At 40.9% G+C, this 15,829-nt stretch overlaps 1 protein-coding gene across 2 annotated transcripts in view; it reads left to right on the top strand.

Moving 5' to 3' along the window:
- Positions 1-15,517, top strand: part of LRRC8D (leucine rich repeat containing 8 VRAC subunit D) — an 86,629-nt gene extending 71,112 nt beyond the window's left edge. For both annotated transcript variants that reach the window (XM_036443726.2, XM_036443729.2), the window contains one exon: positions 12,568-15,517. In XM_036443726.2, the coding sequence (XP_036299619.1) occupies positions 12,570-15,146 (2,577 nt within the window). In that variant the 5' untranslated portion in view covers positions 12,568-12,569 and the 3' untranslated portion in view covers positions 15,147-15,517. The remainder of the gene's footprint in view (positions 1-12,567) is intronic.
- The last annotated feature ends 312 nt before the right edge of the window (positions 15,518-15,829 follow it).

The following is a 15,829-nucleotide window of genomic DNA, read 5'->3' as shown; positions in this document are numbered from 1 at the left end:
GCCAAAAGTAAGTGGAGAACATCTGGATCCCATGGCTCTTTATAACAGTACATCACAAAAGACAAACTTCTCTTAGCACTAAGTGGTCAAGAAGAGTTTTTATCCGGTTCTTGTATATAAAACGGCTTCTTCAACGCAGTGAATAATAGCAGCAGCCAAGTTTATTGAGCACTTCCCAGGTTCTGGGCACTTGCTCAACACGTGGATACGGTATTCTGATTTAAGTGTTTATTGACTCCAGTAAACTTTGCACATGGAGTTAGATACGGTCAGAACTTTTGCGAAAGGGCAGGAAACTCCTTGAGGACAAGGAGAAGGAAGGCCCGAGGCTCTGGCAGCTTCCCGGTCTTAGGGAGTCTACCCCTCAAGAGCACTGCCCTCCCTCCCCCCACTCCTCCCTGCAGGTCGCCTGGCTGTGTGCTGAAATGGTGCTGGTCAGATCTTAGTCTTATCTTCTGGTGAGGGTGTGCCCACACTTACCTTTGTCTTTTGGTTTTCTGGTAGAATGTTTCTCTGTGAGCCAATCTGCGCACAGATGGTCCATCAGAATGAGTTTCCTTCAGAATAGCCTATTTCAAAGAGTTTTATAGCATTGTCTGTCTGGACATTGAAGCATGTCTATCAGAGCTGATCTTTTTGACTTTGGCATAATTAATAGTGACCTTACATGTCACTGTAATTGATAGTGACAGTATTTGGCTCACACTTCTGCACATTCTCCTAGAATGCTGTTATAGGTCTGGGAGATTTATTCTATTACAGACATTTATTAAGTGCTTGTCCTTTGCCAGGCCTGGGACATGCAGATCCAGATAAAAGAAACTCTCCTCCCTTTAGGTTAGAAATTTAGACCCAGGTGGAGGGAGAAAAGGAGACAGGCAGACAGGGGCCAGGCTCCGGAGCAGCCATTGTCTAACTGCATTCGTTTTCAGTCCTAGGCTAGGATCTCCTAACAACTGCCGAGTATTCGGAGACTTTTAACTAAATTTGCTACTTACCGAAGGTATGTTGTTCTGATATCTGAGTATCTCTTACTAACTCTGAGAAGCTTTTTTTGAGGGTTAGTAAGATGATCACCAGAGCAAGGGACTCAGGCGCTTTCTAGTAATCTTTACAAAGCAGGGATAAGGACTGGGAGGCTGTTGCAGTTTGTATGCAGAGCAGATATCCATGGGTTTCTGTCCCAAAGATGTTTGTGAGAGAATGTGGCAAACTCCCCAGGACCTTGGGAAGTTGCTTAGGATGTCAGGGAGCTCCATTCAGTTCATTTTTTTTAGCCCAATTTCAGACGCATGCCAGTCACACTTTAGAGAAACCATATTAAAAGTACGTAAACTTAAAAGGAAAATGGTCTAAGTTTTGGTCTAAGATGTTTATCATACAGATGGAAAGAAGCAAGAAATTTAGAAATGCAAAGCTCCTCTTAGAAGTCCCACTGGCTGCCTCGAAAACTGGTTAAAGGTAGTTGGGATTATAAAGGGCTGACCAAAGGCCTGCCTGTGAATTTGGGGCGGCTTCTCTGAAGCCTTTGTTTGTTGTTTGTTTGTTTGTTTGTTTTCTTTTAATCCTCACCTAAGGATATTTTTCCACTGATCTTTTAGAGAGAGGGAAAGATCGAGAGAAACATTGATTTAAGAGAAACATATCATCAGTTGGTTGCCTCCTGCACATGCCCTGACCAGGTCCCTGGCTGTGGAGAAGCCTGCAATCAAGGTACATGCCCCCGATTGGAATCAAACCTGGGACCCTTTGGTCTGCAGGCCGATACTCTATCCACTAAGCCAAACCAGCTAGGGCTTCTCTGAAGCCTTGAATAAGGACCATTAGCTGTCAGCTCTTTTTTTAGGGGCTAATCAGATCATTGCCTATTAATTCGGTCTGAATATTTCCTTTAGACTGCTTCCTCAGTAAGGACAGCTATGATTTTTTTTATTATTATTATTATTATTATTATTATTATTCCCCTTCTTATTTCTATACCTGTATCTAGCCTATAGAAGATACTCAGTAAATATTTGTGGAGGGAAATGAAGTTCCTAGTAGGGGGTATGCTAAATGAGATATGTAGGTACTGAAGCATTTGTGAAATTTTGTTGGCCAGAGTGGTAAGGGAATGCTAGTATACCTTGTAGGAGAAACTCTGGTATGTGGCATAAAATGTGGAAGCCATTGATTTAGAGGCTCTTTTGTATTGTTTTATGAACAGGATCTCATTTTCTAGTTCTGAAATGTGGGCCATCACTTTTAGAATTCAGAAGAAAAGCAAGAACATTCACAACCGTGTATTAACACATTTTTGTTCATTCCTCAGCTGTTTTTTCTTAGATCTACTAAAATGTATTTACAGTTCTGTTCTTTAGCTTTGAAGTAAATTTGCTTCTATGAATAGCAGTAATCTAGGGGAGAACCCCCAAATAGGTACTAAAATACAAGCACTAAAATAAATATACTTGTATGTAAAGCTATTTTTATATTTCACAAGTTCTGAATTTTCTATAGTCCTCTACTTTCAGGTATTGAATGGATTTATAAAAAGCTTCTGAAGATTAGCAAAATGGGTGCATTTTGCCCAACGTGAAATCTGCTTTTGTTAGATTTTTTTATGAGAAGTGCTTTGTAAAATCTGGGGTGTTTTTCTGTAAACATTTTTTCCATTATTTTTGAGGTATGGAAACCAAAGTAGTATTAGAAGAAAGCTATTTTTTAAAGGATAATAACATCATACAGAATACCTTGCATAATTATAATATCCATAGCTGCTAATACTTATATAATACCAGTAAAACAGAGCTCTTTTGGAAAAAGCTGAATCGTTCTAATTTTGCATATGATGCATTTATTTATTTATTATTATTATTATTTTTTACCACATGAATTATTAGTATCTGAATTGACTATGGTGGGGGTGTATGCACATACATGCATGAGTGTGTGTGTGTGTGTGTGTGTGTGTGTGTATGTGTGTAGTGTGTTTATGCTTATGTTTATATTGAATGTTGAGAAAGGGTTATTTATAGGGATGTTGTAATTTATTGCCTTTTTAATGAGTTCGGCTTATTCAGTAAAGGATTTGAGAATTTGATCCTCACCAATCTCTTGGGTCTTCTCCCGTTTGCTCATGAATAAGCCAAAGGAGCCAATTGTCCTAAAAGGCCAATTTTAGAAAATGAAAATTGGATTTTGATTGAGTAGGGAGCACATACCTATGTGGAAAAAAATTATGTATTAGATTACTTAATCAAGCTATTGCTTCTTTATACCCTAAACTCTTTTCTTTAAATAACATTTCACAAATCTCAGAGGGAAGGTAGGGGAGGGTGGGGGTAATGGGGAGAGATCAATCAAAGGACTTGTATGCATGCATATAAGCCTAACCAATGGACACAGACACCAGGGGGGTGAGGGCATGAGGGGGGTGGGATAATGGAGGGATAAGGACACATATGTAACACCTTCATCAATAAAGAAATGTAAAAAAAAAATAACATTTCAAAGCCAGTTTTTAGTTTTTAAAATAGGGTTATTAAAAGCAACCTCCTAGTGCAGCTGGGGCTAATTATTTTTAAAGTTTTAAAATAGGTGATCAGCCAAGACCGGTTTGGCTCAATGGATACAGCATCGGCTTGGGGACTGAAGGGTCCCAGGTTCGATTCCGGTCAAGGGCATGTACCTTGGTTGCGGGCATATCCCCAGTAGGGGGTGTGCAAGAGGCAGCTGATCGATGACTCTCTCTCATCGATGTTTCTAACTCTCTATCTCTCTCCCTTCCTCTCTGTACAAAATCAATAAAATATATATTTTTTTAAAAAATAGGTGATCATATTTTTCTGTTTAGATGCTAGAATTTTGCTACATCTCAATAAACTCAATATGTTTTCCAATGGACACTAAATTACCCAGATTTACATTGCTAGTAACCGTGAGCAAAAAGATTTGAATCCAAGTATCTTAGCATCAAAAGTTCTCTGCTCTTTATAATTTGCCACATCCTGAAAAAAGAACATTATTTTAATTGAAATATTTTTTAAAGAATTAATGAAATTGAACTCACAGTTTCATTGTCAACCATTTATTTCAGGATTACTTCTGTGAACATACTGTTACATGTTAGTTCAAAATTCAAGAAATTGGCCTACTCATCAGTTAAAGACTGATGAAGATGGCTTGCTTTTCTCCTCAAAGATTCTTTTTCTGCCACCAGAATTCAGCAAAGATCTTGAGGGGTCCTACTTTGTGTCAGAGCGTGAACTGGGTGTTTTCAAGACATGACCCTGTAAGGTGGGTATTGTCAAGGCATGCATACTCAGTGAGGATAAGTAAAATGCTAAAAAAAAAAAAAAAAAAAAAAAAAAAAAAAAAAAAAAATTTCCAGAACTGGTTCAATATAATTATAACAACAAAGCAATCATTTTAAAACATATTAATACTTAGCATGTAATCTGGCATAAATATCTACAAACCCTATCTACTTTCACTATCCTATTTCTGTTGAAAAGACAGTTTAAGCAGTAAAATAAAGATTAACATCTAGCTTTTAAATTTTAACAACTCCATTTGGATAATGGATATATCATAAAAGTGTGTTTTTCGTATATTCATGGGGTTATCCAGCCATTATAGCATCTGATTTTGAACTTGGCTGTTGGTTATTGGTTTATTCCATTATTAATGACCATACTTTCTGATAAGAAAACAGAATTATATATCATAAAAGAATTTAGATTCAATCTCTGATTTTCTGATTCATCCTTGTCCAGCCAAAGTCCAGTAACTTCCCCTTTCAGGTCTAGTATAAAAAGCATCCTTGACTTCCTTGAAAAAATGTGTGCTTACAAGAAAATTAAGCTGAAACCGGTTTGGCTCAGTGGTAGAGCGTCAGTCTGTGGACTGAAGGATCCCAGGTTCGATTCCGGTCAACGGCATGTACCTTGGTTGTGGGACATCCTCGGTAGGGTGTGTGCAGGAGGCAGCTGGTCGATGATTCTCTCTCATCCATGTTTCTAGCTCTCTGTCCCTCTCCCTTCCTCTCTGTAAGAAAATCAATGAAATATATTTAAAAAAAAAATAAAAGAAAAGAAAAAGAAGAAAGAAAGAAAGAAAGAAAGAAAGAAAGAAAGAAAGAAAGAAAGAAAGAAAGAGAAAGAAAGAAAAGAAAAAACTAAACTGGTTTTCACATGTGCCATAGAATGTGAAATCCACTTCCAGGTAATGTAATTCTTTAAGTTCTTTACAACAGGCATATCATAAAGGAAAACCCAAAGAATGTCTGCAGCTAATATATACTAAGTGTGCCTTCCTCAAGTTAACAAAATAAATGAAAAGATAATCCTGATAACCATTTATAGTCATTCTGGGACCTGATTCACTAAAGAGATCCAACCTTAAGGTACAGGATTTGGAAAGCTAAATACTGGTCTGCCCTCCCCTTGACTTCCATGTTAGAAAGTCACTTGAAGATCATAATGTACTTAATATACCTTAGTATATGGACATATTTAATATACTTTATACACACACTTATACACATTTATATGAAAAGCAACTTTTATTTTCAAAGTACTACTTTGTCTTTAATTCAGCTGATGGTTGAAACACCCCCTGGGTGGAAGGCAGGAAGTTTTTACCCAGCTTTTGATGATTCAAATAGGATAACTCACATTAATTGAAGTCCCTTCCTTGTTAGAGATAAGAGCTTGTCAGAGGCTGACTTTGTAGAAAAGTACTGGTTTCCTGCCTTAGGACCCCCAGCACTTCCTTAAGACTGCAGGTGAATCATCCATGCCTTAGTTTCTATCTATTGATGTACCCACAAAATGTGGTATCTGTACAAGGACATACTACACTAATATAGTGAGGAACGTTAGAACATCCATTGGATGACTGCGTGATAGAGAAAAAGCCTGCGAGATGAAAGGTCCTGTTAGCTCTCTCACTTAATTAGCTCAGGGAGGTCATTTAAGCTGTTTGTGCCTCAGGCCTCCTCCTACTATTGGGCAACAGTAACGCCTAATTCACTCAGTTTCTGTAACACATAATTTCTTTCCTGGCTCTATGCCTTGGCTTTTTTTTTTTTTTTTTTTTTTTTTTTTTTCTGCTAAAATTGTATTCCTTACTTTCCCCATCACCCCATGAAGAGTCCTGCTCCTTCAGGTGTCAACTTAAAAAACATCTCTCTGTGAAACCCTCCCCGTTACCAAATGCAGACGTAGTTTTGCCCAGTCCTGAGCCTCTCCTGTACTTGGTATTAACCAGATCAGAGCGACTTTCTTACCCTGTTGGAATAGCGTGCTGAACTGCTTTTCACCCCTCCTTAGACTGGGGGGCTTGCTGAGGGCAAGGGCTAGGCCACATCGTTTCTGTACTTCCCACCATGGCGACCTGGGTTCTGAGTGGATGTCATGAAAGGTTGTCCTAGGGAAGGGGGTGATTACATAACTTAATTCCTTTGTGTCCTCAAAGCTAAGCATTACAGTGAGAAGGTCAGTCCTTCCACAGCCAGCCCGTAATCAACAGAACAGCCATTGGGTGGCTGTGGGGTAGAGAAAAAGACGGGGAGACGAAAGGTCCTGTTGGCTCTCTCACTTAATTAGCTCAGGAAGGTCATTTAAGCTGTTAGTGCCTCAGGTCTCCTCATACTTTGGGCAAGGATAATGCCTACTTCGTTCAGTTATTGTGAGAATAAGTTGAGATGTTTTATAGGAAAGTAATTTGCAAACTTAAAGCCCTGATAACATGACAAGTAAAAAAGAGATGCAGTATAATCTGGTAGAAAGAACAAGTCGTTTGACCTTAAATGAGATTTTAAGTCCAGACTCCACCACTAATTATTTGACTTGCACAACTTAACTCCTGCAAGCCTATTTCTTTATCTGTCAAGGGAAAGTAATAATGCTTTGGCAGCTTCGAGTACTGTTGTGAAGGTCAGACGGAATTCAGGCAGAGTTCCACTTGCGTTCCACCTGAATACATTCACCTGTTAGCAGCCGGAGCTTTTGTACTTTGTACATGATACCTCCATGCCTCTTTTCTGTGACAGCTTCAGTTCCTTGTCCTCCAGAGAGAGCGGGCCTCTTCTCTCGGGCTGGAGAGGTAGACAGCAAGGAGGAGGCCGCCCGAGGAAGAGCACAGGCTCACTGACCTGTGACCCCAGCCAGCCTGGGTGCACCTTGGGATGGGGGAGGCAAAGCCTCAGTCTGATGCCACAGCACATTCCTAGGGCAGCTGTTTCTGCTGCAGCTTCTTTTGTATATTTTTTGAAATAATATTGGAATTAAAGCATACATACTAAAAAAAAAAAAAAAGGCACATAGCCTAAGTGTACAGATGGCATTTTATAAAATGACCATACCCATGTGCATGTAACCAGATCATTGAGTCTCATTGCTGCCCAATATTCCATTTTGTGAATATTCCACATTTTGTTTTATATTCTACTGTTGATGGGCATTTAGATAGCTTCCATTTTAGGGCTGTAGCAAAGGGTGTTACTGGGAATGCTTTTTACATGTCTTTTGGTTAGTATTTGTATTTCTCGCGGGTCTATACTTCGCAGAAGAACTGCAGGGTCATAGAGTAATACATATATGCAGTTTTAGTAGATAACGGACCCGAAAGTTTCCCAATATGTTGACACCAGTTCACACTCCCACCAGCAATGTTTAAGAGTTCTGATTGCACCATAGCCTGACCAGCACTTGGTATTATCTGTCCTTTTAATTCTAGGAGTTCTGGTGGATTTTATAATATTGCATGGCGTTTGGAAATAGGACCATTCCCTCAGCCCCGAAACCTAAAACTAACCTTTAATACATTCATTTTCAGCAATGCAGAATGCACAGAAGCAGGGGATTATGTCAGATGTAAAGGTCTTTTTACAGGGGTTTTTACCTAGAAGGAAGATGATAAATGATAACTGCTTTCATCATCACCATCACTAAATGCCCTCTCTGTCTTCCAGAAGAGAGTAGGGCATGGTGTATACAAAGGCAAATAACACATAGTGTCTGCCCCCAGGGGCTCCAGATCTCATTGAGGAGACCAACATTGGAACAGGTCATTATCACATAGGACGATAGGAGCTTGGAGAAGGTGGCAGTGCTTGAGCTGGAACTTGAAGAATAAGTAAGAACTGGGCAGAAAGAAGAAAGGAATTGGGCTGGAGGAGATGGCAGGGGCATGTGCCCTGGTTTGATGGGGAGTGCAGAGTAGACAGCGTGCTGGAAGAAGGGCCCCCTAAGGTGTGGTCTTCAGAAGCTGGGCTCTGTTGTTCCAGCCCTTGACACCTTTGGGATGTGGGGGCTGAGCTGGCAACTGTTGGGAGTTTGGTGTGAAGTTACTCTACTACTGTGTTCTCTGCCCCCGTCTTTCACCTCTTTCTTCTTCCTCCTCTCTCTCCTGGAAGCAAAGCCTGTCCCGAATATGAAGTGTTTGAAAACCACCATCAAAGCTTTGACAGCTGTACAGTGTCACTGGTCACAGGGAACCCCACACTTTCTCTGCTGTAGGTTCTTTAGGTATTTGTTTTTATTTCATTTTTTTTTTAATATTTTTTTCTTTTTATTTTTTTTATTAAATTATTATCTGTTTAGGTATTTGTTTTTATTCTGAGGCCTAGCTTGGAGTTTTTATTTTTGTGTGGGCCCAGATTGCTTTGTGGTGGCAATGAAGTTTAAGAAAATGCTCTTCTGCCCAATACCCTATGGAAATAGTTAATAAATGTTCCTAAGGAATGTTGATGATGATGATAATGCTGAATATGATTGCCAGGAGTTCATACATTCTTTCATCGATTGTGTCAGGCATTGCTACATAGCAATAAAGGAGAGGAACACAGTCCCTGTCCTCATTGAGCTTGTAATCTAGTGGGGGTCAGACAGGTACACAGTTGGTTCTACCACACAGGGAGAAGGGCTGTGATGGGTGGAGGTGCAGAGAAGCACCTCACCCAGACAAGGGGTCAGGGCGGGTTCCTGGGAAAAGCGACAGAAACTTGATAGCCTCTTAGAGGAGAGTGGGGAGGGAGTGTTCCAGGCCGAGGAAACAATGTGTAGGAAGAATGGCTGGTTGGAGAAACTGGAAGAAGTTATCAACCTAGAGCAGGGAGTCTGGAGAGGAGAGGGGTTTTCGCCAAAGGAACAGTAGCAGGTGAAAGGTGAGTTGAAGGAGATCAAGGCTGGAGGCAGAGAAAGCAGTTATAGTAATCAAGGCTTAATAGATAAGTAACCAACATTCTCAGTACAGTGACTTTGAAAATTCCCTGCTCCCTCAGCCTCCAGCCCAAATATCCTGGCTTCTCTAGAGACCGGTACAGCTATTTGAAGAGCGAAGAAAAAAATCCCATTAGGAAGAAATATGTACTCCCCAAAATCTATTTTTGCTAGCATCCATATTGACGGACCTTTAAAACCATGGTTCCTGATGGGACCATATGAAGTTTCTTTTTTGCAAGGAATACACCTGTTTGGGGTGTGTTCTCCAGTTTCTGCAAGGATCATTCTGTAACCTCTGGCTGGGCGCTGTTGTACTTCTAGATAAGGACTAAAAAACTCACATGGCGCATGGTGGAACTGTTTCTCATTTAAATTGGCCCACCATGCATTCTAATAGCCTTGCTTCCTGCTTTAATCCCCAACCCGCTCATAAGCAAGATTCCTGTGGGGATGTTATCTGCCACTTACTCTACTGAGGTACACATATTTCTTTTTCTTCGTTCTTCCTCTATAGTAATTTCTTACAAAGAAGACTGGGTGCAGGGCATTTCACACATAAGTCCTGAAGTCTAGAAATGCAATTCCTAGCAATTTTCAGAAAATATAAGTACAACTCAGTAGTTGAGATGTGTTCAGAGTTCTTTCACTTAAACAATAACTTATTATATCAGAATTTCTATGATAATGAAAAAGATATTTGTTGTCTTTTATTAGGAAACACTATGCACCTGCTCTGTAAAGTACTAGTTGTGTGGGAAAGTTTCAGAGAAAATAAGACATAATATAAAATAGAACGAGCGGCCGAGACCGGTTTGGCTCAATGGATAGAGCATCGGCTTGGGGACTGAAGGGTCCCGGGTTCGATTCCGGTCAAGGGCATGTACATTGGTTGCGGGCACATCCCCAGTAGGGGGTGTGCAAGAGGCAGCTGATTGATGACCCTCTCTCATCGATGTTTCTAACTCTCTATCTCTCTCCCTTCCTCTCTGTACAAAATCAATAAAATATATATATTTTTTAAGTAAAATAGAACGAGCAGAATAAAAAGTGCTGATGCCACCACTAGACATTTTGTCATTTCAGGAGAGACACCAGTAATCAGCCATAATACTGCTTCCCACTGAAGCAAGCGCCAGTCTCAGAATTCTTTTCTACCCTGCACTTGGGGCAGCTTTTGCATGCATAGATAGATAAAAACCTATCTTCTGTCCTTTATTCAACAAATAAGTGCATTCCCAGAACCTGGGGTGCTCTCCTTGCTTTTTAACGTTTTGTTTTATATCAGTTATGTAAATCCTTTTTCATATAATTATTGGAACCTAAGAACTTCCTGAGAAGGCAGAATGGGGTAATGTTGTTTTCAAGAAGTTGAAATTTTCAGCCAAAGCCGGTTTGGCTCAGTGGTAGAGCATCGGTCTGCGGACTGAAAGGTCCCAGGTTCGATTCTGGTCAAGGGCATGTACATTGGTTGCGGGCACATCCCCGGTAGGGGGTGTGCAAGAGGCAGCTGGTCGATGTTTCTCTCTCATCGACGTTTCCAGCTCTCTCTCTCTCCCTTCCTCTCTGTAAAAAATCAATAAAATATATTTTTTTTAAAAGAAGTTGAAATTTTCTCTTTTTTTTAAAATATATTTTATTGATTTTTTTTTTGCCCTCCTCCTCCCGTACATACCCTCCCTCCCCAGAGTTTTATGTCCATTGGTTGTGCTTATATGCATGTATACAAGTCCTTCGGTTGATCTATTATCTCCCCCAAATCTCCCTCTCCTCCCCGCTGTAATTTGACAGTCTGCTTGTTGCTTTACTGCCTCTATATCTATCTTTTGGTTCATCAGCTTATAATGTTCTTTATTATCCATAAAAGAGTGAGGTCATGTGGTGTTTCTCTTTCATTGATTGGCTTATTTCACTCAGCATGATGTTCTCCAATTCCATCCAGGTTGCTGCAAATGATGAGAGTTCAGAAGTTGAAATTTTCAAATTCAAGAAAATATAATTTGTTTCCCATCCATGCTTATAGAAGCCCAGTCCCATTACTTGCCACTATAAGCATTACTTTAGAATGATTCTAAAAGCGTTACTTTTAGAATGATTGTCCTTGTATCATATTATTTGTATAACCAGTTTCAGGACTGTAACGCTGGCAGCTGTTAGTAAATGGCACCCACATTCTTTAGTGTCCTGGCACCATAATTTTCTTCATTACTGCTGGGGTCATCAGTGTTGGCAGAGATTAAAGGTCTCATTAGTCCTGACTTCGTGTCGTCGTTGATCATTCCATGCCCACCTGTGTCTTTGGCCCTCTTCTCATTCCACATGTATTCCATTGGTGCTCCAACAAGGGCCAGAGTTTGAGCTGCATACATTGATAAATCTCAAGTATCTAGACCACATGTGTCAAACACAAGGCCCGCGGGCCAAATCCGTCCCGCCAGGCCTTGCAATGTGGCCCGCACCGCGCTGTCATCACTGCACTCTGCTGCGTTTCCATCACAATGACAGTTTATGACTGTTCAGTAAACCATTCGGCCCGCGATTTAGGCTGGATTTTAGATTTTGGCCCCTTCTCTGATTGAGTTCGACACCCCTAATCTAGACTAAGACTCCTCTTACATTCTAGACCCTTAGTTTCAGCCATCCATGGGACATTTCCACCAGGGTGGTAGGAGCTAAACTGATGTAAAGAGCTAACAAATACTTGTGGCCAGAGGTTGCGCTAAGAGCTTTGCAATCATGTCTTAATTTAAGCTTCCCAGCAACCCTTAGCAGTTATCATCCCCTTGTTACAGATGAAAAATATAAGGCTTGGAGAATCACACCATTTGTAAGTGGTAGGTCTGGGACTAGTCCACAGGCTATCCAGAGCTTAATGGTAGATACAGACTCTTCATTTTGGCTTGTACAGTAGAAATCATCCCACCCCTCTACCTAAGAACTTCATTCTCAACCTTAAATTAGTCCAGTCCGCAACATCCTGTTCTCATATCCTTCTTCAAGGTCCAGTATGTTACAGGTCTTCCAATTCTGTCTCCTAAGTAAAGAGCTCTCTCTAATTTTTATCCCCTGCTTTCTACTCTAATCACCATAGACCTGGGGCAGATTATCATTATTTCTTACCTAGGAGGCAGTTTACTCCCCCCCCCCCCGCCCCCCCTTTTTTTATCCTTGTGGACTAGGAGAAAAGAACTAGTACGACAAATCACCATTTTTCTCAGTCATCTTCCTTTTAAGTTCATGTTCTACCATACCTGTCTTGGATAAAAGGATAGGAAAAGTTAGTGTGGAGCAAGTGAAAGGTTTTTCTCACTTAATGCTTTCACATGCATCTCTGTAATCATGCCTTTTGCTTGTTTTCTAGGAATGTTTACCCTTGCGGAAGTTGCTTCGCTTAATGACATTCAGCCAACTTACCGAATCCTGAAACCATGGTGGGACGTGTTTATGGATTACTTGGCTGTCGTTATGCTGATGGTAGCCATCTTTGCAGGAACCATGCAACTTACCAAAGATCAGGTGGTCTGCTTGCCAGTATTGCCATCTCCTGTAAATTCAAAGGCACAGACACCACCAGGAAATGTCGACGTTACCACCAATGTCCCGAAGATGGAAGCAACCACTGACCAAGACCAACATGAGCGGGTGACAAGTGACATTTCCTTTGACACATCTGCTGTGACACCTGACATACCTCTCAGAGCCAGATATCCTCACCCAGATCCCACAGTTCCAAATCAGGAGGCAAAGAAAGAGAAGAGAGATCCAACAGGCCGGAAAACAAACTTGGATTTTCAGCAATATGTATTTATTAATCAAATGTGTTACCATCTGGCCCTTCCGTGGTATTCTAAGTACTTTCCATACCTTGCTCTTATACATACTATTATTCTCATGGTCAGTAGCAACTTTTGGTTCAAATATCCCAAAACGTGCTCGAAAGTAGAACATTTTGTTTCAATATTAGGAAAGTGCTTTGAATCTCCTTGGACTACAAAAGCATTGTCCGAGACAGCGTGCGAAGACTCGGAGGAAAACAAGCAGAGAATAACAGGTGCCCAGACTCTACCAAAGCATGTGTCCACCAGCAGTGACGAAGGGAGTCCCAGCGCCAGTACCCCGATGATCAACAAAACTGGCTTCAAATTTTCGGCCGAGAAGCCCGTGATTGAAGTCCCTAGCATGACCATACTGGATAAGAAAGACGGAGAACAGGCCAAGGCCCTGTTTGAGAAGGTGAGGAAGTTCCGTGCCCATGTGGAAGACAGTGACTTGATCTATAAACTCTATGTGGTCCAAACAGTTATCAAAACTGCCAAGTTCATTTTTATCCTCTGCTATACAGCAAACTTCGTCAACGCAATCAGCTTTGAGCACGTCTGCAAGCCGAAAGTCGAGCACCTGACCGGTTACGAGGTTTTTGAGTGCACCCACAACATGGCTTACATGCTGAAAAAGCTTCTCATCAGCTACATCTCCATTATCTGTGTGTACGGTTTTATCTGCCTCTACACTCTCTTCTGGCTATTCAGGATCCCTTTGAAAGAATATTCTTTTGAAAAAGTCCGAGAAGAGAGCAGCTTCAGCGACATTCCAGATGTCAAAAACGATTTCGCATTCCTTCTGCACATGGTAGACCAGTACGACCAGCTGTATTCCAAGCGTTTTGGTGTGTTCTTGTCAGAAGTCAGTGAAAATAAACTTAGGGAAATTAGTCTGAACCACGAGTGGACATTCGAAAAACTCAGGCAGCACGTGTCCCGCAACGCCCAGGACAAGCAGGAGCTGCATCTGTTCATGCTGTCGGGCGTGCCTGATGCCGTCTTCGACCTCACAGACCTGGATGTGCTCAAACTCGAACTGATCCCAGAAGCTAAAATTCCTGCTAAGATCTCTCAAATGACTAATCTCCAAGAACTTCACCTCTGCCACTGCCCTGCGAAAGTGGAACAGACTGCGTTTAGCTTTCTCCGAGATCACTTGAGATGCCTTCACGTGAAGTTCACCGATGTGGCTGAAATTCCTGCCTGGGTCTATTTGCTCAAAAACCTTCGAGAGTTGTACTTGATAGGCAATTTGAACTCTGAGAATAATAAGATGATAGGACTTGAATCTCTCCGAGAGTTGCGGCACCTTAAGATTCTCAACGTGAAGAGCAATTTGACCAAAGTTCCCTCCAACATCACAGATGTGGCTCCACATCTCACCAAGTTAGTCATTCATAATGACGGCACTAAACTCTTGGTACTGAACAGCCTTAAGAAGATGATGAATGTCGCCGAGCTCGAGCTCCAGAACTGTGAGCTAGAGAGAATTCCACATGCAATTTTCAGCCTTTCTAATTTGCAGGAACTGGATTTAAAATCAAACAGCATACGCACAATTGAAGAAATCATCAGTTTCCAGCACCTAAAACGACTGACTTGTTTGAAATTGTGGCATAACAAGATTGTTACCATTCCTCCCTCCATCACCCATGTCAAAAACTTGGAGTCCCTTTATTTCTCCAACAACAAGCTCGAATCCTTACCCGTGGCAGTGTTTAGTTTACAGAAACTCAGATGCTTAGACGTAAGCTACAACAACATTTCGATGATTCCAATAGAAATAGGATTGCTTCAGAACCTGCAGCATTTGCATATCACTGGGAACAAAGTGGACCTCCTGCCAAAACAATTGTTTAAATGCGTGAAGTTGAGGACTTTGAATCTGGGGCAAAACTGCATCTCCTCCCTCCCGGACAAAATTGGTCAGCTCTCCCAGCTCACCCAGCTGGAGCTGAAGGGCAACTGCCTGGACCGCCTGCCAGCCCAGCTGGGCCAGTGTCGCCTGCTCAAGAAAAGCGGGCTTGTGGTGGAAGATCACCTTTTTGACACCCTGCCACTCGAAGTCAAAGAAGCATTGAATCAAGACACAAACGTCCCCTTTGCAAATGGGATCTGAACTGAGATGAAACGTGCACATCCATGTGCAGGAACAACTTCCTAGATTGCAAATGCTCACGTACAAGTTATTGCAAAATAATGCGTTTTAGGAGTAGACACATCTTTAAAAATAAAACACAGAGAGGATGCATAGAAGGCTGATAGAAGACATAACTGAATGTTCAATGTTTGTAGTGTTTTAAGTCATTCATTTCCAAATCTTTTTTTTTTTTTTTTTTTTTTTTCTTTTGGGGAAAGGGAAGCAAGAAGTATAATCACTAATCTTGGTTTCTTTTTAAATTGTTTGTAACTTGGATGCTGCCGCTACTGAATGTTTACAAATTGCTTGCCTGCTAAAGTAAATGATTAAAATGACATTTTCTTACTATATCACCTTTATTGAGGTGTCTTGATTTACTTTGCTTTAACTCAGACCACTAAAGACATATCAGGTCCAAGCTTTTTAAATATAGATTTGCTGAAATATTAATTCCTTTCCTGTTTTAATTTAAAGCACCTTAAATAAGCACTTCTTAAAATATTTAGCTGGTACAACTGTTTCTGAGAATCCCATTTTATAGATTTTACACTCTCAAAAGTCTAGCATTCGGTAAAGGTGTGTGGCTTTGTTTATTTTTAAAGAATAAATAATGACAAAAAAAATAATAGAAAATAGCATTCCTCTTAGTAATAGCTGTTTTC

Source organism: Pipistrellus kuhlii, unplaced genomic scaffold (genome assembly GCF_014108245.1).
Source record: "Pipistrellus kuhlii isolate mPipKuh1 unplaced genomic scaffold, mPipKuh1.p scaffold_m20_p_2, whole genome shotgun sequence".
In the NCBI taxonomy this organism is placed as follows: domain Eukaryota; kingdom Metazoa; phylum Chordata; class Mammalia; order Chiroptera; family Vespertilionidae; genus Pipistrellus; species Pipistrellus kuhlii.
Note: the sequence above shows the minus strand (reverse complement) of the source record. Positions and strands in the feature narration are given on the sequence as shown.